Genomic DNA, 22,548 nt, shown 5'->3' with positions numbered 1-22,548 from the left:
GCTGTCCCACATGGGACAGGGCAGAGGACATCCTCCAGGAGAGGAGCGTGGAGTTGCCTGGGGAGCCTGGGGGATCTCCAGAGACAGCATGTGCCTGGGGTGGGCACTGACTGGAGCCCCACAAAACAAGAGATTGCGCAAGGTGGCATCACTCAAACAGAAAGTGCTAAATCCATGTATCTGCAAGGAACTCAAGTTGGACACACCCGACCATCCACAGATCAGCTCCAACAGGGAACAGCACCTTTGCAGCCACCACACCAACAGCAGCACACACACAGCTGGAAAGACAACTGGCTCCATCCCCTTCCCCCTCTCAGGCTGATCTGGTGTGAAGGTCATGAGTGGTCCATGCATCCCCTGCAGCATTCACCCATGGGCACTCCGCCCCCACCCCAGTCTCCCTCCCGTGTGGGCCTGGGCTTTGGGTCTGCCCAGATCCCCTGTCCAGACTTGGGGATGTTACCCACTTTTCAGCCCCGACCCTGGCTCTCTCCAGAGCCTGTCACCCTCCTCCTTGCCAGCCCCACTTGGACTTGGCCGGCAAAGCATCTGCAGAAGTTCACCCCCCAACACATACACAATAGCATCGTCACACAGCAAATAGCCAGGAGCAGAGTTTAATAAGAAGGCAGGACAGACCATGGTGATCAGGCACAGGGTTTGGACAGACCAGCAGTGACCAGCCCCCTGGCAATGTGCAGCTGTCCTCTTGCATCCCCCTCCTCTCCCTGTCCATGGGCTTCATCCTCCCAGTCCACCTGGATCCTTCCCTCTCTCTGCCACAGTCCCCTCCCCAATTAACAACCGTCACCATTTACTTTTTCTCACATCTCTTCAACCACCCGTGGGATCCAGCTGGGGCACACAGAGCTGCCTGTACATCTGGTCCCTTCTCGCACGGTTCTCCACCTCCTGCAATTTCTTATGCCATATCCCATAGGTTCCCGTGTCGTATAGCGGTGGCTTTACCCCAGGGTAGGCTCACCAGGGGCTACTCATCTGCCTGGAGCCTTCACATCTGGTGCTTTTGATGACCTCATGATGCCTGGCTGCTCCTGGCTAATCATATTTGCTGTAATGAGGTGACCTCACAAGCAACAGCCCAACCTCGTTGGCTTTACCCACCTCTACCCCTCTCCACTCCCTGAGTTGGCATCTGTGTTGCTTTGGAGTTTAAGATGTGCTTGATGACATCACAGTACCTGCCTGCCTGCTGCAATAGAAATGGTGTCACAATCCATCTCCCAGCCATCTGATCTTCACCTTCCTCTACCCCTCCCCTCTCCCTAGCTCTCGGCACCGCTGGGTGGGTTTTCTGATGCTCCAGGTGGCATCATGAGGCCTACCCAAGCACCTGGACAATTGGGTGGTTGCAGAAGTGACCTCCAAATCCACCTCCCAGCTATGATGCTTCTCCCTGCATCTTCTTTTCCTGCAACACAAGTAACCTCCCAGCCAACCTCCCAGCCGATTCCCCTTTGCTGGCCTCTCGTCGCCACTCCCCAGTGCTGTCATTTCTGCTGTACAGGCAGAAACGGGCTCCCCTCAGGGACTGCAGAGCCCGGGTGAGACATCTCGAGTGGTGGGAGGGCAGCCGTGGATGGCAACGGCTCCTCAGAAAAGCAGGCAGGAGGATGAGGAGGTGGAGGTGAGCTCTGTGCAAAGGGGAGGCTGGCATGCACAGAGCCTTGCTTTGGAGGACCCAGAAGGGCTTCTCTTAAAGGGTTGTCAGCACAAGGAAGGCAGCTAAGGGAAACGTGGTCCTAGCGGGCAGGGGACATAGCGACAAAGAGTATAAATACAGCAATTCCTCAGAACAGAGTTTCTCCATTCTGAATGTTGGTAGGAAATGTATTTTGTTGAGTAACTGTGCCCACCTACACATTTTTCTATACACTTACTTACACAGAGATTTTTATATATGCTCGCATAGGAAGACAAGTAACACAGATTTGATGAGATTAGTGCAATTTGGCCACTAACAAGGAAAGCTCAGTCATCTCAGAAACAGCCTATGATTTGCCCCATCACCTTTCCAGGGACTGAAACGATGCTGAGCAGCCTGTGACAGAATGCCCAGCACAGGCTGAGCAGCCTGTGACCCAATCCTTCTTCTTGCTCTTCTTGAAGGTGGGTTTGATTTCTGCCTTTTCTGAAGGAACATCCCTGACCACTCTGGCCTTTCCAAGATGCTTGAGAGAGGTCCCACGATGACACTGGCAAGCTCCACCAGCACCTCTCTGCCCCTTCCCACACCAAAAGCCTTCTCAGCATCCCACACTTCCCGAGGAGTGCCTGGGACACAGCACACCTGCCCAGATCCTCTGTTCGGAAGAGAACCAGAAGAGATTTCTTCTGGCCAGGCCCATGACCTCAATGACTTCTCTGTGCAATTCACAGGGTGGCACCTCTGATGCACTCACAGGATGCCCACGGTAACAGGAAGAGGAGGACTGGGTCTAAAAAGCAGGTTATGAAAGCAAAGCATGTGAGTGCCATGGTGTCACTGTGTGAGAGCTCCAGAAATCATAGAAGGAGTGCTCCAGTACGTTGGGGCCCACAGAACTGTATCTAGGACAACCATGAAGTGACTCCTGCAGAGGACAGAAATACCCTAGCAAAGGTTCAGCTGCCTTCTAAAGAAAGACCTTCCAGTTTGTAAGCCTTGCAGAGAGAAGCAGGTGGCACACAGCCCGGTACCAGTAGTAGGATGTGGCCACCAGCAGGAAACACTCAGTGCATGTCAAAGGTGCAGGAAATAGCACTAACGCCGCTGTGATCAGAGATGGTGCTGTCCCCAGTCACAAAGCTGGCTAGCAGCTGGGACAGGGTGGTGGAGCTGTAGCAGGAATCCAGGGGGGACAAATTCCCCAGGAAGAAGTCCATAGGGTTGATCGGATACTGGTTTGCCACCAGGAGCACAATGACAAGCGTGTTCACAACCCCAGTCATGGGGCAGGACATGAGAGAGACGAGGAAGAGATTTGTTGAAGGGTTGGGGACATTCCCCGTTTGCAGTAGGGGAAACTCCACCGGTGATGTCTGATTTTCCCATTGACGTTTCTCCATGGAAGGCTAAGGTCCTTCTTGTCCCCTCTGATCTCGATTTAGCACACCAATGAGGAAGAACATTTGTTTCTTTGTTACTTGCTTAAAGAAATCGTGAAGGAAGTTCAGAGCAGGGAAAGAGGGAGGTGTGTGTGCCTGTGAGTGTATTCATGTTTCCTAAATGGTCTCTGTGCTTTGTGAAAGGGTGAGATGCCTTATTCGGGAGGGCAATGCCACTCATGGAGCAGCACCCTTCTGACTGCAGAGGTGAGGGGCTCCTCACACCTGACGCTTCCATGGTGTGTGATGAGAGGGACAGGCCAGAAAGGCAGGGGAGGGGGATGCAGCAGACAGGGGCAGTTGCAATGAGCCTGTCCAAAGGCAGGGAGATGAATGTAGCTGGGACGGTGGGGGGTGTTCCCGGAGAGGCACAAGGAAACGTCAGGGCTCGGGGAGGTGTCCACGCCTGAGCTGGCCTCACGCACTCCTCACACACACAGGGCTGTTCAGAGACAGGAGTCCTTCCCTTGCACACGCACAGGCAGAGCACTGCAGCACTCACAGTGTCCCCCCGGCCTCCTGCTGCCATTCCCAGCGGCTGGCAGGCACCTCAGCCCTGCGCTGTGCCGCCCTGCTCCGCACTGCTCTGAGATGCCCCACAGCACGAGGCGTGGACACAGGGACCTGTTCAAGGAAGCACATCCCGGGGCTGCATTCAGGTGGTTTCCCAGGGGACGTCACTCCCAACGTGAAGTCCCCTCAAGACGCTGTCTGTCCCACAGACCTCCATGGCACCCCCAGGGGTAGATGATGGCATTTGGGCTCACTCGGATTCGTATTACAACACGCACACGATGTGCATGCTTACATCTCGTCTGTACAGTGCAAAGGTGGACTTCTGACCTCGTCATTCGGTGTCCTCCATGGAGGGACAACCAACCTCTCTGAGCTGGGGTGAGAGGCCAGTGCTGGAAGTGGAGGTTGTTACTGGCTGGTCGGTAACAATTGCCCTGGGGCAGCTTCCGCGGGGTGCCCAGCGCACACGGGCACAGCCCCTGCTCTGCTGGTCCTTTATGTCTCTGCCAGGAGCCTGGCTGTGCAAGGACACTGTGGTGTCCCCCCGCCCTGCACCCTCACACACTTTCCAGGTTCAACTGGTGGTTCCCTCCCTGGGACTCTTTCCAGCCCAGCCCAGCTCTCCCCCAGCTCTCCCCACCTCCCCGCTCTCACTCCAGCCCAGCCCAGTGGAGAAGCCCGCTCTGGGCAGGCCCTGCAGAAGGAAATGGAGGAAAGGGCGGGCAGTGACAGTGTCTCTCTGGCGGGCATGCTCAGGATGTCCTGACGCCCGGCAGCCCGCAGCCCCCGGGCCAGGCCCGCTCCCAGCACAGCACAGAGTCCTGGCCCTGGGGCTCCCCAGGCAGCTCCTGCTGCCCCAGTGACAGGACAGCCTGCCCCAAGCTGGCACCTGCAGCAAAGGCTTTCTCTTTCTGTGCCTCCCTGCTCTTCTCCCGGGACATCCCGTCTCCCCACAGAGCCTTTCCCCAGGGGAACACGTCTGCGCTGGCCTGGCCGGCCATTCCTGCACCCTCTCCCCAGGCTCCCCACAGCCCCCGAGCTGGGGGTGCTGCTCTGCAGAGCACGTGGGCTCTGGTGCCCAGGGCCACGGGGGGACTCTGTTGGGCTCTGCTGGTCAAGCTGGGAGCAGACCCAGCTGATGGTGGTCACAGCTGCTGACCGCCTCCCACACAAGCTCTTATGTGGCCATGGAGGGTGCCCAGAGGTACCCTGCCTTATTCCAATGCTCTGAGATGTGTTTGGGTGCCGCACTGGATCCAGTCTATGAAAGTCCACTGAGGGTAAAACGAATCACTCGCCAGACTCCTTTTCCTGTGCCTGCTGTGGCCCCTGGGGTGGCAGGGCTCTTGTTTGCTGGTTCACACCCAAATTTAGGATATTATCTCTGGGTGGCACCACGATGGACAGGCTCATATTCAGTGGCCTCCAGTCACTGCTGACTCCCTGGCACACGCTGTCCCTGCAGATCCCCGTGCTCTCCTGGCAGCTCCCAAGTCCCTCCATAAAAACATTCACCTGCCATCAGCCCTGTCACATGCTGTAGAGCCCCAGGAAGGTTAATTGGAGACCATTCGTCATCTGCATGGGTGCTGGCCACGAACAAGCCAAACCTGAACCAGCCCTAAGTCCCTAGAAGGCCATAATGGGACCTTCACCTGATCACACTGAGCCCATGGAGATACAAGCAAAGCAAGGAGTCTCTTCAGAGTCTATTCCTTGGGCAGGTTCTTGAGAGAAACCTTGGAAGAAGACCTGAGCCTTCAGGCACTGTACCAAGGAGATCCCTTTCATGGCTGAACTGCTGTTCTGGAGGCCAGCTCTGTCACAGAAGTGCCCATTGCCTGTCCCTGCCTGCGGTCACAGGACTGCCACACCACAGGGCTGTGACCAAGCTGCCAGAGCACTCAGGCCTTGCACCAACACAAGGGCTCAGGAGGAGAGTGTGGAAATGGAAAAAGAGCAGCTCCAGAAAGACCAGGCACTGGTGCTCCCTGGCAGTGCTGCTGTGCCGGGACTCTTTTCCCCTCCACCTCTGCACACAGGAACTGCCCTGCAGCTCCAGAGAAGGTCTCACGGGAAGGATCTCAGAGAAACAAGTGGCCACAGGGTCCTTAATTTTGTTTAAATGCACAGAGAGCACGGTTCTTCATCTACAAAGTCTGTAACAGCTAGACAGTGAAGTAGAAGTGGGATGAATAATAACAGTTCGTTGTGCACAACATCATTATCACAAGAAAAACAAAAAACCCCACGCCACCCCCCCCAAAATCTTCTGAAGGCAGGCTGGGGCTGTAATGAGTTACATTATCAATGCTATGCAGAGGAAAACAGGCAGTTTGTGGCTTCTGAAAAACATCCAGTCATGATTTTCCTCAGTGCGTCCTTGAGCTCCTGGTTCCTCATGCTGTAGATGAGGGGGTTCACTGCTGGAGGCACCACCGAGTACAGAAATGACACCATCAGGTCCAGGGATGGTGAGGAGATGGAGGGGGGCTTCAGGTAGGCAAACATGGCAGTGCTGACAAAGAGGGAGACCACAGCCAGGTGAGGGAGGCACGTGGAAAAGGCTTTGTGCCATCCCTGCTCAGAGGGGATCCTCAGCACAGACCTGAAGATCTGCACGTAGGACACCACAATGAAAACAAAACACCCAAATAGTAAACATGCACTAACCACAAGAAGCCCAACCTCCCTGAGGTAGGAGTGTGAGCAGGAGAGCTTGAGGATCTGGGGGATTTCACAGAAGAACTGGTCCACAGCATTGCCGTGGCAGAGGGGTAGTGACAATGTATTGGCCGTGTGCAGGAGAGCATTGAGAAACCCACTGGCCCAGGCAGCTGCTGCCATGTGGACACAAGCTCTGCTGCCCAGGAGGGTCCCGTAGTGCAGGGGGTTGCAGATGGCAACGTAGCAGTCGTAGGCCATGACAGTGAGAAGAAAATACTCTGCTGTGATGAAAAAGGCTAACAGAAAGAGCTGTGCAGCACATCCTGCGTAGGAGATGTCCCTGGTGTCCCAGAGGGAATTGGCCATGGCTTTGGGGAGAGTGGTGGAGATGGAGCCCAGGTCGAGGAGGGAGAGGTTGAGGAGGAAGAAGTACATGGGGGTGTGCAGGCGGTGGTCGCAGGCTATGGCGGTGATGATGAGGCCGTTGCCCAGGAGGGCAGCCAGGCAGATGCCCAGGAAGAGCGAGAAGTGCAAGAGCTGCAGCTCCCGCGTGTCTGTGAAGGCCAGGAGGAGGAAGTGGGTGATGGAGCTGCCGTTGGACATCTGCTCCCTCTGGGTATGGTTATCTGTTGAGGAGGACAAGGCAGTACCGAGTTAGGGCAGACTTCTCTGAGCAAAACCTATCGCATGTCTCATTGCAACCCCACACTCAGACTCTTTTCAGGAAGACCTCTCTGCAGCTCCCGCACTTGAGCTCCGGGTTTTGCTGGCTGAGGGGGCCACTGGGAGCAGGGACTCTGTAATGGGCTCCCGAGCAGTCCTTCTTGCTGTGCAGCGAGAGGGATCTAGGAACACAGGCTGATCTCCAATTCAATGCACTCAGATCTAGCAAAGAGCTTTTTGGCATTGTTGGTTGGAATTTGCCCAACTGCAGAACAGAGCTGAGGGCATTTGGGTTTGTTTCTTTTCTTCCAGTTGCACCTGCCACATTTAGGAGTGGTTGTGGATGGTTGAAATCCCTGCCATTTCTAATGCACTCCAGGTGAAATCTTGTGGGTCCTGAGAGGCAAAGGGAGGGTCCCTCAGTGCAGGGAGAGGAGAGCTGCTCTGCCCATCAGCCCTGTGCTCAGCTGCCCTGTGCTGGCAGCTGGGAGCTGGAGGATGGTCCCACTCAGGTGGTCCCCTTAAAAGAAACGAGACCCTGCTGAGAGCAGAGGAATGTAGGTTCAAGGAGGAGATGAGAGGCCCCTTGCCTTCTCTCAGGGTACCTGAGGAGGATCTCATCTCCCCCCTCCCAGGCTGGGACACCGAGGGATCATTGCAGCTGCCCACCCACAGCTGCCCAGCACCATTTCCACGGCCTTAGCACTGGGTGTCTTCTCCATGAGGTGTCTTCTCCATGAGGTGTCTTCTCCATGGGGATCCTAGGTAGCACAGAGGTACTACAGGAGAGCTGTGCCCTTCTGGAGGGCACCCTGCAGCCCAGCAGGATGCCCCAGGGAGATAGCTCAATGTCCCAAAGCTGCCTGGAGGAGACTTGGGCTCTTTGCTCCCATGGACACGTCTGCGTAGCAGGATCCAAAGGGTGGGTGTCTGAACAGGAGCTGAACCTGCCACCCCCGATGCCCACCCCCCACACTGACTCAGCCAATCCAACGGGGAGAACAAGGGCAGCACAGGCAGGAGGGGATGGCAGTGGAATGCCACAATGCTCCTGCCAAGGGAGGAGGGACACGCAAAGACAGATGGAAATCAGGGGTTTGTCCTTTTCTGGACTCTGGCTGCTGCAGGGGCAACGCATGCCCGAGACACACGGGCCTGGGGGCAGAGGCTCTGCTTAGGGTGGGAAAGGAGACCAGGGAGAGGTGTCTGCACCGCAGGGACGGCAGGGAGGTGCCCACATCCCCCTCCCCAGTGTTTCTGGCAGCAGCTCCCTCTCACCCCTGCCCATCTCTCTGCTGCTTGGAGCTGTTCCTGCCAGGAGCCTTCTCCCTGTCCCCAGCTGTGCTGGTTTGGGCTGTTGGACAGTCCTGGGCAGCCCTGGCTGCACATCCACCTTCACAGCCCTGCAGGCGTCCCCGGGAGAAGGGAGCTGTCTTGCCCCGTCCCTCTGAGGGGGCAGCAGGGAAGCTGCGTGCTCTGGAGCACGTCCTCCTCCTCCACCCCAGAAAAGCCAGCAGAGCCATCCTGACAGCTCCTATCAGCCGTGGCGTGTGCCAGGTCTAGGAGACACTTCCAGGAACTCATCTGCATTGCCCTGCAGCCAGAGACTTACCGTGTCATGGGCTGTGGTGTGCTCCCAACTGCATTGAAAGTCTGACTGCTCTTGTCTGCCCTCGGTGCCTGCAGCAGTGCCCCCAGCCCTGCTCCTGGGCAGAGCTGTCTCTCTGCAGCGCTGCCCGCTTGCCAGGAGCTCCCTCCATCCCAGGAGCCCAGCCCAGCTCAGCAGCAGAGGACCAGCCCAAGGCACCACTTGCTCTGCCCCCTCGGGGCTCCCTCAGGGATGTCCCTGGGGAACTGACTGTGGAACAAGCTGAAGTCATCACTGATGTTTCCTCCTCCACTGGGCAGGGACGCTTCTTTCCAGCAGGGGCATTTTCCCTATCAGAGACAGAGTTAGGTCGAAGAATCCCCTCTTCTTGTCCCACTCTGAGACAGGACACCCAGCCATGGATAGGGAGGAATCTCCTGTACCTCCTCTGCCCATGCAAACCACAGGTGACATCTGAGGTGCCAGAGGTGGTCCAAGACACGTGCAGGTCGCTGTAAGCTCGGATGGAGCAATTCAGAGGGACAGGACAGCGCCTGGGGTCATCATTTTGGAAGCGGGTGGGGCATTCCTTTGGCCAGCTGAAGTGACAGCAGATGCTGACATTTAGGACAATGAAACCTGGTCGTTATGTCCAGGGCAGCCTATAGAGGTATTCCTCTGCACAGATGAGGTCATTGCCATTGAAGAGCTAAGTCTCGCTCTCTTCTCCATCAGCTGTGTTTACCACATCTCCATTGACAGTTATGGCAGGTTTCTCCTCGACACCCCCACAATGCCTAACCTACTTCAGGGCAGCTGCTCAATTTAAAGGTTACCTACATCCTATGGTGCTACCTGAGATGCCAGGGCTCTCCAGCACAAGCGCGTGCAGCCAGCAGGGACAGCACAAGACCTGCAGGAACACCGTCCCCATTCAGAGCATGTAACCGACCCCAGCAGAACCAGACACGTTCAGTGCTTTCGTTCACGGAACTGCAGTGAAGCGAGTCCTGTCCCATCTCTACCCAGTAAAGGCAGTGCTTCTCTCAATCCTTTAGTCATCCCTTTGATGAGGCAACCAAGGAACAGACCAGTGATTTTCACAGTGTTCCTGTCCAGCCAAGGACACCTTTCAACAGCACCTTGTCCTTCCTGGAGATCAGCTTCACCTCCAGCACAGGCCCTCCGGGGCTGCAGAGACACCACAGGCAGCAAAGCCCTCTCCTGCCAGGGCTGCACAGTCCAGCCCTGCTTCTCTCTGCTCCTGAGGACAGCAGGGTTTGCTCTCCCTAGGGACACCTCATTTCCTCTTTACGTTGCCACCTGCCAGCCACCCCAGCATGCTCTGAAGCAAAGCTTCTGCTTGCGTGGGAGCTTGGGCGCTTGGTACCAGCTTTCTTGGTTACACATCTGAGCTCGGCCCTGGTGCCGCGGCTGAGGTCCAGCACATCTCTGCTCTGACAGAAAGAACCTATAAGCAGGGAGAGGAAGGGGACGAAGTCTTATTTAACCAGCCTGAGGAAGTGTTGGGTCCAATGACCTCACGTCTTACTGGGGACTTTAACGACCCTGTGCATTGAGTTTACATGGGAAGGTTTTGGCAGTGGTGAGGGTGGCTGCAGGGGGGCTTAGGTGAGAAGCGCTCAAGAGCTGACTCCATGTCGGATAAATCCAATTTCAGCTGGCTCCAAAATGGACCAGCCACTGCCCAAAGCTGAGCCAATAAGCAATTCTGGTGGCACCTCTGTGATACCACTGAAGAAAGGATAAAAACCAGAGTGCAGCAGCTGTAAGAGAGCGGAGGGAGGCACTCTTTGTCCTCTTTGTGGCCTTTGTGTCTTGAAGCAGGACTCTGGAGGAGAAAAACCAGCAGTGGCTGTGGATCAAGTCAGGGGTTACTGGAGCAAGCTCAGATGTTAACAGTCCACAGAACTGGTGGGGCTGCATCCAAGGGTGCTGAGAGAGCCAGCTGATGTCACAGCCAGGTCACTCTGTGTTGTCTTTGCAAGTTCATGGAGATCAGGGAAACTTCCCAACAACCTGGAAAAAGTATGCTGTGTGCATCTTTCCACAAGGCGCAGAAGACGAGCTGGGGATCCAGAGGCTGCTCAGCCTCACTTTGGTGAGGAGTGTGTCAGAGAGCATGTCTTTTGGATTCCATTTCTGTGAGTCCAAAAGAGAAAGTGACTGGATGAACCCGGGGCAGATCATGCCTGACCATCCTCATTGCTTTCTGAGACGGAAGGACTGCATTTCCTGGTACGGGAGGAGTGGTGGGTTTCATTTACCTGGAGTTCTTGAGGGCTTTCAACACCATTCCCCACCATATCCTTGTCTCCACGTTAGGACATTGCTGTTGGGATGGGTGGATGAGTAGATCAGTAAAAAACCAGGTGATGGCCATGCCCACTCAAATGTCCATTCAGTTCATTCAGTCCTCGACTTGGGCTCCAGGGGTTGTGATGGTCAACCAGGACAGGCAAGATGCTTGTGTTGGACTGTTGGGCGCTGAAACCAGATCAGGTTGGATCGCCACTGCGCTTGTCCCGTTCCTTAGGAGGTTCATCCCCCATTCTTTTGGGTGGCTTCTGCTGCAGTACAACTATGACATCATACAGCTACGGTATCATACCACTATGGCATACTACAACAGAAATGATGGGTTATTTTCACCCCTAGATTTTGTCTCCTTGCAGTGCTGGGGGCATGAGGAGACAGAGGACAGTGTCTCCCTGTGTCCCCTCCTCAGTTCCCTCACCTTATTTGGAGGTGTTGCACTCCTTAATTCATAATCTTCATGAGTCAAATTCACCTCTTCTCCACAGATGGCTACAGTACGGCTATATATCTTTGGTGATGCTTTCTAGACAGTCTTTAGCCCTCAAAAAGAGAAGCACACAATATCTGAACACTTTCCAAAAATCACGCTTGCTAGCAAAATTAACCTGAATTAAACCTGACCTATTAGGACAAAACTCAGCTGTGTATGGACTGACAGACCTGTGATGACCCCCTCTCATTTCATCCTTTTTTGCCACCCCTTGTTCAGGCTTTGGGAAGACAGGAAATTGAATAAAGGTGAAGTTCTTGGGTGCCGGTGGTTGAATTCTCGCCCTCGGACTCAGCTGAATCCCTTTTCCTTGGGCAACACTGAAAGGCCCAGGCTAAGATGTTTCAGTACGTGGGCAGATGCCTGGTCCTCTATCAAGACAGCAACGCGAGCAATTGCGCAATGCTACAGGTAATGAAAGGGGGCACTTATTTCATGGATTTGCTGCCCAAGGTAGAAAACACCCCAGCAACCATCTCAGAAACACCAAAGGAGGGTACAACATAAGAAAAGCATGGCCAATGGGGAAAGGATTAACTGGTGTGGTAGGTAAACCCCAGCCAGCACCTCAGCCCCTGCCCCGTCCTTGCTCACTGCCCCCAACAGCAAGATCGGGGAGAGAATGAGAAGGGCAAAAGGGAAAAAACTCATTGGTTGAGAGAAAGACATTTTCACAAGTAAAGCAAAGCTGCCCAGGCAGGCAAAGCAAATGAGGAATGAATTCACTCCTTCCCACTACTTGCAGGCAGATGTTCAGCCATTCCCAGGAAAGCAGGGCTTTATCATGCGTAACGGTTACTTGGGAAGACAAATGCCATAAACTCAAATATTCCCCCTTCCTCTTCCTTTCCCTGAGTTTTTTATTGCTGAGCATGACATCATATGGTACAGAATGACCCTTTGCTCAGCTGGGGTCAGCTCTCCTGCTTGTAGCCCCTCCCAATTTCTTCTGCTCCCCCCAGCCTACTCGCTGGTGGAGCGGTGTGAGAAACAGAGAAAGCCTTGACGCTGTGTAAGCTCTGCTCAGCAATAGCTACAACACGGCTGTGTTATCAACACTGGTTTGGTCCTAAATCCACAGCACAGCACCACACGGCTGCTATGGAGAAAATTAACTCCAGCCCAGCCAGAGCCAGGACAACAGGGGAGGCTCCTGTTTTGGGAGGGTGTGAGGAGGATAATAGTGAAGAACTGTAGAGTGGGGAAAAGGGAAGCAGGGAATGAAAGGTGAGGAAAAGGATGTCATCAGGGCTGTGTGGGGTTCCTGTGATGCAGCCCTGCACCCAATGTGAATTATTTCCACATCAGAGGGAACCCGAGTGATTTCCCTAATGTTGATGACATGAAGGGGAAGGAACGAAAGTTTCATTCAGCCTGGAAGTGATCTTGTAAGATGCCTACATTTTTACTCAAAGCAAGGTCACACCAGATTTCTCAGGGCTTTATCCCTGTGGGTCTTTGAAACTTCCAGGGATGGAGGCAGCGCACACTCTCTGGAAAAAGTCTTCCCATGTCTGACTGTCCTCATGTGTCAAAAGTTTCTTCCTGTATCAAGCCTGACCCTCTCTTCTTCCCCAGGAACAAGGAGGCCCATTGCCTCTTGCCCTTGCGTCTTGCACTACAGTGTCTTCTTGGGAAGCGCACCGTAGGCAGTGCAAGGCTGTTACCCCCTCCCCCGAAAGCCCTCCATTCTCCAGTTGGAACAAGCGCAGCTCCCTCAGCCCCTCCTAACAGGGCAAGTGCTCTAGCCCTGACCATCTTGCTGGCCTTCCACTGAACTGGCTCCACTTGGCCAATGTCTCTCTGGCATTGTGGGGCACCAAAACCTGGTCAAGTGTTCTGGATGTGGTCTAACTTGTGCTGAGCAGAGGAAGAGAATCACTGCCTCTGGCTGTGCACTACCACTGACCTGCACTCAGCACCGCAAACCCTCGCATCTCACTGCCCCCAGAAAAGCCCTGAGACACCCATGAGGGAAGAATCCCCATTGCTAGGGTACTGGGCACAGAAAGGTGTTTCTTAATTGCCAACAAGCAGAACCAAAGTCAAGCACAGCTCATTAAAAACCCAAAAGACATTCCTCAGCTGTATATCAAGTCCATGTTACCTCCACCAAAGTCCACTTCCCACTGTGGATGACCATACACCAGTGGAAAACACATTATTGTCTCCAGCACACATCCCAAGACACCTCAAAGCACTCCCTGCCCCTGACTCTGCCCATATTTGCTCTTTGCACCCCGTCAGTCACACACTGGAGTCACAAACTCCCTCGAGCCACAGGGAGAAGCAAAGAGACAAAGCGAATGAAAAGCTTTGTCCTGAGCATGGAAATCGGCATAAATCTGAACCTGTAATGCTTACAGGAGCATCTTCAAGTAGACTCTGCAGCATCTAGACCCACTCAGTTTTCATTGCCTGCAGGTAAATTACATATGACTTCACTGCAGGTGAAGAGAGGGATGAGCGTGATCTCTAATGTTGGACACCTCGAGTGCAACTGCTGAGAGGTCCCTTTCTAGTCAAGAGAGAGAAATGAGGTGTCTCGACCGAGGTGCCTTGGCCTTCTCTGCCTGGCCACCAGCTCCTGCTTCAGAAATGATCCTGTAGGACCTGGGTCACATTTCCCTGTCCCACGGAAGGGCTTCAGCTACCCCCATGTACCTTGGAGGCAGTGGCCACCTCTGTGCTGGCAGCTACATCAATCCCTGAAAGAAGATGTTAGGCAAAAGTTGAAACATGTCCAGAGAAGAGGTCTGTGTAATGACTGTTGAGAAGTCTTCATTTTCAGAACTTTGAGGTTGGTCTATAAATTCTCCTGATTTTTGTCATAGGCCATGGCCATGGCCATGGCCAAGCAAGACGACGACCCTTTCTCTCCCTCTATGGAAATACAGATTTCTACAGCCATTTCCAAAAATACATTTCCTCCCAAGGCTTTGAATGAAGAAATTATTCTGCAGAGCTGCAAGACATCCAGGGAGTCCCGAAGCTGTGTCACTTGGAGGGGCTCGTCCGCCCCAGAAATGCAATCCAGAACAACCTCTGGGACATGTTATTCATCCAAAGCAAAGCTAACCAGCCTTTCCCTCCCCAGTTCATCCTCTGGGACTCTTTGAAACAGGCATGCAACTTTTGCTTTTGCCAGTCGTCAGGGAGTCCCCCCAGTCTTCATGACCTGTCAAAGATGATGGAGACTGGCCTCGCTCTGACATCATCTTGCTCTCTCAGCACCCTTGGATGCAGCCCCTCCATTCTCATGGTAACATCTGAGGTTATTTCAGGGTCACGACGGCCAAGGCTTACATCGACCTTCACATCCCTGACCAGCTCTGTACTGCTTGTGAGTCTCAAATCCGCGTTTGGATTGCCCTTGTTGGCCCATCTGGCAGCTGTGCTAAGAAGTGGTTCCCCAGACATAAACCGCCAGGACTGTTTGCATCCTGCTGTGTTCCCCTTCCAGAAAATGCCAAGGCCATTACAATTCCCCATGAGACCCAGGCTTCTGCAGCCAGAGACTTCCTTGGGGTGCTTAGAAAAGACTAAGCCAACTTCCCCACCCTGACAGTGGGTTCCTCATCTCCCACCATGATGTCACCTTTACTGGCCCCTCCTCTGACATTCACCCAACTTGTCACTTCCCCATTGATGAGCTCCATACATGCAGTGAATTTCTTCACTTTGAGGGAACCCCACTCCTGAGCCTTCCAGCCTGGCTCTCCTGAAAAGCCTCTACCCAGCCATTGCAGCACCCCAAGCTGTGTCACTTGTCCCACCATGCCATGGCACTTCCTCCATGCATGTCAAAAAGCAGAGGCTACAGCTAGTCCTGGCTGTGCCCCTGGCTGAGGGCATCAGTGCACATTTGGGCTGTAGCACTGCAGGTGCAGCCCCAGGCCAAGCTCTCACTTGTCTTAGGCAAACCTGGGACCAAGTGTCCCAGCCCCCGTGTGTGCAAAGGCTTTGCTTCACAGCAGAGACATGCCGGGGTGGAGAGCAGGTGGAAACAGAAAGCTGAACCTGGGTGCCAAGAGAGTGAGCAAACCCTGCTGTCCCCAAGGGCAGAGAGGACCAGGGCTGGGAAGGGCAGCTCTGGCAAGACATGGGTTTGCTGTCGGTGGGGTCTCTGCTGTCCCCGAGGGCCTTTGGTGGAGGTGAAGCTGATCTCCAGGAATGACAAGGTGCTACCGACAGGCCTACTGTGACAACTGTTGGTCTGGTCCTTGACTGTGTTCTCCAGGGGAGGAGTGAAGGTTGGTAGAGAGAAAAACCAGAAGTCTGAAGGCGTAGGCACACGCGTGGTGACCCTGGTGTGATGGACTTCCCATTCATGGAGTGCCCTACCTCTACTGGAGAGAGAAGGGACGGACCTTGCCACGCTGCAGGGGTGGCAATCAGTTTCTGGCCCAAAGGCACTGGATCTGTCGCAATGCTGCCTGGGTGTCTGTCACACCCTCGCTCTGCATGGGGATGGCTTTCCTGTGTAGGACCATCGCTGTCCCTGCCAACTGCATGTCGCTGTGTGTGAGAGCCTTGGCACCTCACCTACCATGACAGGCCTGTAACTGGCCTTACATGGAATAACTGCCCTGAAGTGGATTGGGCAATGGGAGAATGTTCAGGACACCACCGCCATTAGAGTCAATGGAGATCTAGTCAACCTGGCGGATGGGAAAGACAGAGAGGAACTGAGCTCTCCCTGTGGTACATGGCTCCACCAGATGAATCCCTGCGTAGGCTGCCCAGAACATAAAGAAGAGAGACAGGCTCCATCATCCTAAATGTGGCATCTGATGCCATTTCCACTGGCCAGAGAGATTCACCTCCAGCCTCCAAGAAGATGCCCCCAGATGCTGCCCTGTCTCTCAGCATTGCTCCACTAGAGCTTGCAGCTAGCTCCAGGTATCTTGGACCACCTCTGGCACTCCAAATGTCCCCAGGTCTTTGCATGTGACCACGTCAGCCCTGGCCTCCATCTCCATTAATTAGCAGGGAGCTGAGAGAAGGAGCTGACATGCAGGTGTCTGCTGTGTGCACACCTGAGCTGAGGCCAGAGGAATCCCACCTCCTGTGGGCTTGTGCTGTGCGTGGGGGGCAGCTGAGCCCACTCCTAGCCCCAGGGCCACAACCATGGAATGGGGGCTGAATCCCTTCCCTGGGCAGTGCTAAATGAGATCCTTCCCTGTCCCTGTCCGGGTGTCCTGTCTACAGATGGGCCAATGAAAAGGTGATTCCTGGAGCTGACTCTTCTTCAGATGGGAGAAATGCCCCTGCTGGAAAGAAGTGTCTCTCCACAGCTGAGGGAGGGACCATCAGTGATGGCTTCAGGCTGTTCCCAGCAGGTTCCCTGGAGGCGCAGGGACACGTGGAGGGAGCCCCGAGGGGGCAGAGCAAGTGGTGCCTTGGGCTGGTCCTCTGCTGCTGAGCTGGGCTGGGCTCCTGGGATGGAGGGAGCTCCTGGCAAGCGGGCAGCGCTGCAGAGAGACAGCTCTGCCCAGGAGCAGGGCTGGGGGCACTGCCTGCAGGCACCGAGGGGAGAGGAGCGAGGCAGAGAGAGGTTAGAGGCAGTCTGGGCTGGGAGGATGCTGAGAATGAACGGGAGGAGAAACCTTCACAGCCCTTGACACGGTAAGTCTCCGGGTGCAGGGCAAAGAAGCTGCAGTGCCTGGAGAGATCTCCAAAAGCTGGCACATGCCACAGCCTATGGGACATTTCCGGAGGTCTCTCCCACCTTCTCTGGTGTGGAGGAGGAGGACATGGTGCAGAGCAGGGCTTCCCTGCTGCACGGTCAGAGGGAGAGGGCATGAGGGCTGCCTTCTGCTGGGGGGGACGGCAGGGGTGTGCAGGCAGGGGTGCCCAGGGCTGTCCTTGCGAGCAGGGTCCCTGCACCCCAGGGGCTGTGTGCTGGGGCAGGGACTCTGCCGCCTGCCAGGCTCAGCACTCAGCCTGCCCGGGGAGCTCCCCACGGCGCTGTGGGGAGAAGCTGTGGGTGGAAGGAGCGAGCCCCAGCAGGGCAGGGTCCTTCTGCTGTCGAGAGGGTGCTGCCGGGGTCAGGGCTATGCACACCTCCAGATCAACAGGAGGAAACTTCCAAGGGGATGTTTCAAGGGGAAGGTGATGGCAGGGTTTACTATAAAGATAAGGAGATTTCACGAGTCTGTGGTTTCAGTTTCCTACCCTGAGGGCAGGGGACAGAAGAGGAGCAGTGTGGGAGTGAAAGAGAAATAGAGAAGGACCTGTCAAGTTTGAACAAGCTATTGAGACTTCTGAACTGTATCTCTGAGTGGTCAGTAGGTCTGCTAATAGCCTCTAAAGTGTCTTCAGCTACTCCTCTGCCTATGGACAGCACCAGCATCACCTTTGTTGGACCCATCAGGTTGTTCTGACCTTTTGAACCTCCAAACAGGACCTGTGCCCAGGTAGTGCCCTGCAAACAGGCAGGTTTCTGTAGGTGATTGCACAGAGATTACAATGGGGTTAGTGAGCAGGGAAAAGACATGGGACAGGAAAACACCTCCCAGGAGGAAAACCTCCAGGCAGAAGGGATATGATGAGGGAATGAGAGGAAACCAAAACCAGAAATATTGTGGGAGGGAGGATTCGGAAATCTCCTTATCATCCCCTCCAATGCAAACCCCTTCCTCTGAGCAAGCCCCTTGCCTCCTCTCCCACCCAGCATAGCCCCTGTCCTCAGGGCACTGGGGTCCAAGGCAGGAACCACCTCCTCTGCAGCCAGAGCTCCAGCAGAGCTGTGGGGCAGCTCTCCAGCCACGTGCCCAGTTCCCTCTGCAGAGCACAGGGGCTGAGAGCAGCTGCCCGGCAATGGAGGTGTCTGGGAGGTGGCTGCAGAGCTGGGTGCGGGGAACGCTGTCCTGAGTGCCCGGCTGCCTCTGCCCTGGCCTCGCTCAGCCAGACCCTCACCGTCTTCTTCCTTGTTTCTGCACTGCCCTGTGTTACTGTTCTCTTGTTCTTGCTGTCAGGCTCTCTGGGGATGGGAGTTTCAGCTGCAGGGTCACACGCTGATCTTGTGGGTCCTCCCACGCAGGTGTGTCCATGGGAAGAAGTGTCCCAGCTTTCCTCTCCCCTGTGCGGTTGTGGGCAATGCTGTCAGTGGGGATGGGGAATGAGCTGATTTTCCCTTACAGAGATGCCATCATTAGGACAGGTGGCTATCTCCCCAGAGTGGCCTTCCAAGCTGTCAGCTGCCCGGCAGGATGCAAACCTGCCCCGTAGCAGCTTTGTGTTATCTGAAAGCCCCATGGAGATGGCAAAGACTCTAGGACTGAGGAAATGCTCTTGGGTTGGTGAAATGAGCCACGAGTGTCCTGGGCTAGAAGTGGGGTGCTGAGACCTTGAGAAAGGGTGAGACATTTTGTGGTCTGTAGTGGATCCTTCTGCTCTCAGCAGAGTCTGGTTGCTTTTCAGGGTAACATGGGAGTGTAATCGCCCTCCATCTCGGAAAAGTGCAAGCACAGGGAAACTGGGAACCAGGTGGAGGGACAGACCAGCTCCCCTCACTCCGCACTAAGCCACAGGCAATCCTCTTGCCTTATAGGACTCATTGTGTTCTCCCTGAGTGTAACAAAAATGCTGGAGGTTTCTGACATCCAGAAAACTCCCCAGGGGAGATGGAGGGGGAGCTGTAAAAAAATACAGAACTCTCAAATTGCCTTTACCATGCCGGTTTCTTAGCACTGGGAGTGCAGATGCTGACAGGCCCTTCTGTGTTAGGAGCAGTTTCATTTGACAAAGTCAAACACTTGTCCCATGAATCCATTGCTGCAAAGCAGGGCTGATTTATCAAGAGCCCATGGGCAGAGGCCCTGATCTTCATGACACGCTTGGCCAGCACCAACAAGGGTTCCAGCCACAGACCTGAAGGAAGGTCTCCTAGAAAAAGAAAAGGGTCTCTGTGTGTGAGAGGGCGAGGGTCTATGGGAATGGCTTTGATATTACTCAGAGTAGTCTCCCGTAACTTGTCACTACCTTTTTCTCCTACGACAGTGCCCAATGCCCAGAGGAAGAAAATGTCCAACGGCAGCTCCATCACCCAGTTCCTCCTCCTGGCCTTCACAGACACACGGGAGCTGCAGCTCTTGCACTTCTGGCTCTTCCTGGGCATCTACCTGGCTGCCCTCCTGGGCAACGGCCTCATCATCACCGCCATAGCCTGCGACCACCGCCTGCACACCCCCATGTACTTCTTCCTCCTCAACCTCTCCCTCCTTGACCTGGGCTCCATCTCCACCACTGTTCCCAAAGCCATGGCCAATTCCCTCTGGGACACCAGGGACATCTCCTACGCAGGATGTGCTGCACAGCTCTTTTTCTTTCTCTTTTTTATCTCAGCAGAATTGTACCTTCTCACTGTCATGGCCTACGACCGCTACGTTGCCATCTGCAACCCCCTGCACTACGGGACCCTGCTGGGCAGCAGAGCTTGTGTCCACATGGCAGCAGCTGCCTGGGACAGTGGGTTTCTCTATGCTCTCCTGCACACGGCCAATACATTGTCACTACCCCTCTGCCACGGCAATGCTGTGGACCAGTTCTTCTGTGAAATCCCCCAGATCCTCAAGCTCTCCTGCTCACACTCCTACCTCAGGGAGGTTGGGCTTCTCGTGGTTAGTGCCTGTTTAGGATTTGGGTGTTTTGTTTTCATTGTGGTGTCCTACGTGGAGATCTTCAGGGCCGTGCTGAGGATCCCCTCTGAGCAGGGACGGCACAAAGCCTTTTCCACGTGCCTCCCTCACCTGGCCGTGGTCTCCCTCTTTGTCAGCACTGGCATGTCTGCCTACCTGAAGCCCCCCTCCATCTCGTCCCCATCCCTGGATCTAGTGGTGGCAGTGCTGTACTCAGTGGTGCCTCCAGCAGTGAACCCCCTCGTCTACAGCATGAGAAAACAGAAGCTCAAGGATGGTATTAGGAAAGTGAGGTCAGGGATGTTTCTCAACAGTGATAAACTTCCTATCTCTCTCCACAAATGACTCCTATGGTTTCCCATTGCAGACCTGTACTTTCTTTATCATAATGGTTAATATTATTTCCCTTGTTATTTCAGGTTATTATGTTCCTACATAAATTTCTGTATTCATCTCACTTCTCCAGAGGAATGAACCTGCTCTTTCTCACATTGAAACTCTATAAAAGTGTCTCTACCACTGGGTCAGAGTTGACTCTCTCATAGCATCTCTGTTATGAAATGGCATCTCCCCAGTGCAGTTCCTCAAGATTGGGCTGTCCTTCCTGAGCTGATGTCAACAACAGGACCAAGGAATTTCACTCCAAGAGGACCTGTTGCTCCTTGGATTTCAGAAAGAAAAGCTCATGGTCATGTTGGTAGCTGTTAGAGACCAAGGGTTGCGTTTCTGACCTACCCGTTGGTGTGTGGTTACAGTGGAGATGGTGAATTGTCACTGTGGTACATACCCAGGGCTGTCCCACATGGGACAGGGCAGAGGACATCCTCCAGGAGAGGAGCGTGGAGTTGCCTGGGGAGCCTGGGGGATCTCCAGAGACAGCATGTGCCTGGGGTGGGCACTGACTGGAGCCCCACAAAACAAGAGATTGCGCAAGGTGGCATCACTCAGACAGAAAGTGCTAAATCCATGTATCTGCAAGGAACTCAAGTTGGACACACCCGACCATCCACAGATCAGCTCCAACAGGGAACAGCACCTTTGCAGCCACCACACCAACAGCAGCACACACACAGCTGGAAAGACAACTGGCTCCATCCCCTTCCCCCTCTCAGGCTGATCTGGTGTGAAGGTCATGAGTGGTCCATGCATCCCCTGCAGCATTCACCCATGGGCACTCCGCCCCCACCCCAGTCTCCCTCCCGTGTGGGCCTGGGCTTTGGGTCTGCCCAGATCCCCTGTCCAGACTTGGGGATGTTACCCACTTTTCAGCCCCGACCCTGGCTCTCTCCAGAGCCTGTCACCCTCCTCCTTGCCAGCCCCACTTGGACTTGGCCGGCAAAGCATCTGCAGAAGTTCACCCCCCAACACATACACAATAGCATCGTCACACAGCAAATAGCCAGGAGCAGAGTTTAATAAGAAGGCAGGACAGACCATGGTGATCAGGCACAGGGTTTGGACAGACCAGCAGTGACCAGTCCCCTGGCAATGTGCAGCTGTCCTCTTGCATCCCCCTCCTCTCCCTGTCCATGGGCTTCATCCTCCCAGTCCACCTGGATCCTTCCCTCTCTCTGCCACAGTCCCCTCCCCAATTAACAACCGTCACCATTTACTTTTTCTCACATCTCTTCAACCACCCGTGGGATCCAGCTGGGGCACACAGAGCTGCCTGTACATCTGGTCCCTTCTCGCACGGTTCTCCACCTCCCGCAATTTCTTATGCCATATCCCATAGGTTCCCGTGTCGTATAGCGGTGGCTTCACCCCAGGGTAGGGCTCACCAGGGGCTACTCATCTGCCTGGAGCCTTCACATCTGGTGCTTTTGATGACCTCATGATGCCTGGCTGCTCCTGGCTAATCATATTTGCTGTAATGAGGTGACCTCACAAGCAACAGCCCAACCTCGTTGGCTTTACCCACCTCTACCCCTCTCCACTCCCTGAGTTGGCATCTGTGTTGCTTTGGAGTTTAAGATGTGCTTGATGACATCATAGTACCTGCCTGCCTGCTGCAATAGAAATGGTGTCACAATCCATCTCCCAGCCATCTGATCTTCACCTTCCTCTACCCCTCCCCTCTCCCTAGCTCTCGGCACCGCTGGGTGGGTTTTCTGATGCTCCAGGTGGCATCATGAGGCCTACCCAAGCACCTGGACAATTGGGTGGTTGCAGAAGTGACCTCCAAATCCACCTCCCAGCTATGATGCTTCTCCCTGCATCTTCTTTTCCTGCAACACAAGTAACCTCCCAGCCAACCTCCCAGCCGATTCCCCTTTGCTGGCCTCTCATCTCCACTCCCCAGCGCTGTCATTTCTGCTGTACAGGCAGAAACGGGCTCCCCTCAGGGACTGCAGAGCCCGGGTGAGACATCTCGAGTGGTGGGAGGGCAGCCGCGGATGGCAACGGCTCCTCAGAAAAGCAGGCAGGAGGATGAGGAGGTGGAGGTGAGCTCTGTGCAAAGGGGAGGCTGGCATGCACAGAGCTTTGCTTGGGAGGACCCAGAAGGGCTTCTCTTAAAGGGTTGTCAGCAC

The 22,548-nt window shown here is 54.7% G+C and overlaps 2 protein-coding genes across 2 annotated transcripts; one reads left to right on the top strand and one right to left on the bottom strand.

Annotated features, from left to right (window-relative positions):
• Positions 1-5,940: 5,940 nt before the first annotated feature.
• Positions 5,941-7,284, bottom strand: LOC142076238 (olfactory receptor 14A16-like). Its single transcript, XM_075138616.1, has 2 exons — positions 7,276-7,284; positions 5,941-6,897 (listed from the first exon to the last, which is right to left on the bottom strand). Exons 1-2 carry the CDS (start codon positions 7,282-7,284, stop codon positions 5,941-5,943), a joined length of 966 nt encoding a protein of 321 aa, XP_074994717.1.
• An 11,912-nt stretch (positions 7,285-19,196) lies between these two features.
• Positions 19,197-20,362, top strand: LOC142076234 (olfactory receptor 14C36-like). The gene has a single exon (XM_075138612.1). The coding sequence runs from the start codon at positions 19,208-19,210 to the stop codon at positions 20,360-20,362; it is 1,155 nt and encodes a 384-aa protein (XP_074994713.1). The 5' UTR covers positions 19,197-19,207.
• The last annotated feature ends 2,186 nt before the right edge of the window (positions 20,363-22,548 follow it).

The sequence above is a fragment of the Calonectris borealis genome, unplaced genomic scaffold (assembly GCF_964195595.1).
Source record: "Calonectris borealis unplaced genomic scaffold, bCalBor7.hap1.2 HAP1_SCAFFOLD_35, whole genome shotgun sequence".
NCBI lineage: Eukaryota > Metazoa > Chordata > Aves > Procellariiformes > Procellariidae > Calonectris > Calonectris borealis.
The sequence above is the reverse complement of the archived record's forward strand: the minus strand, read 5'-3'. Positions and strand labels throughout refer to the sequence as shown.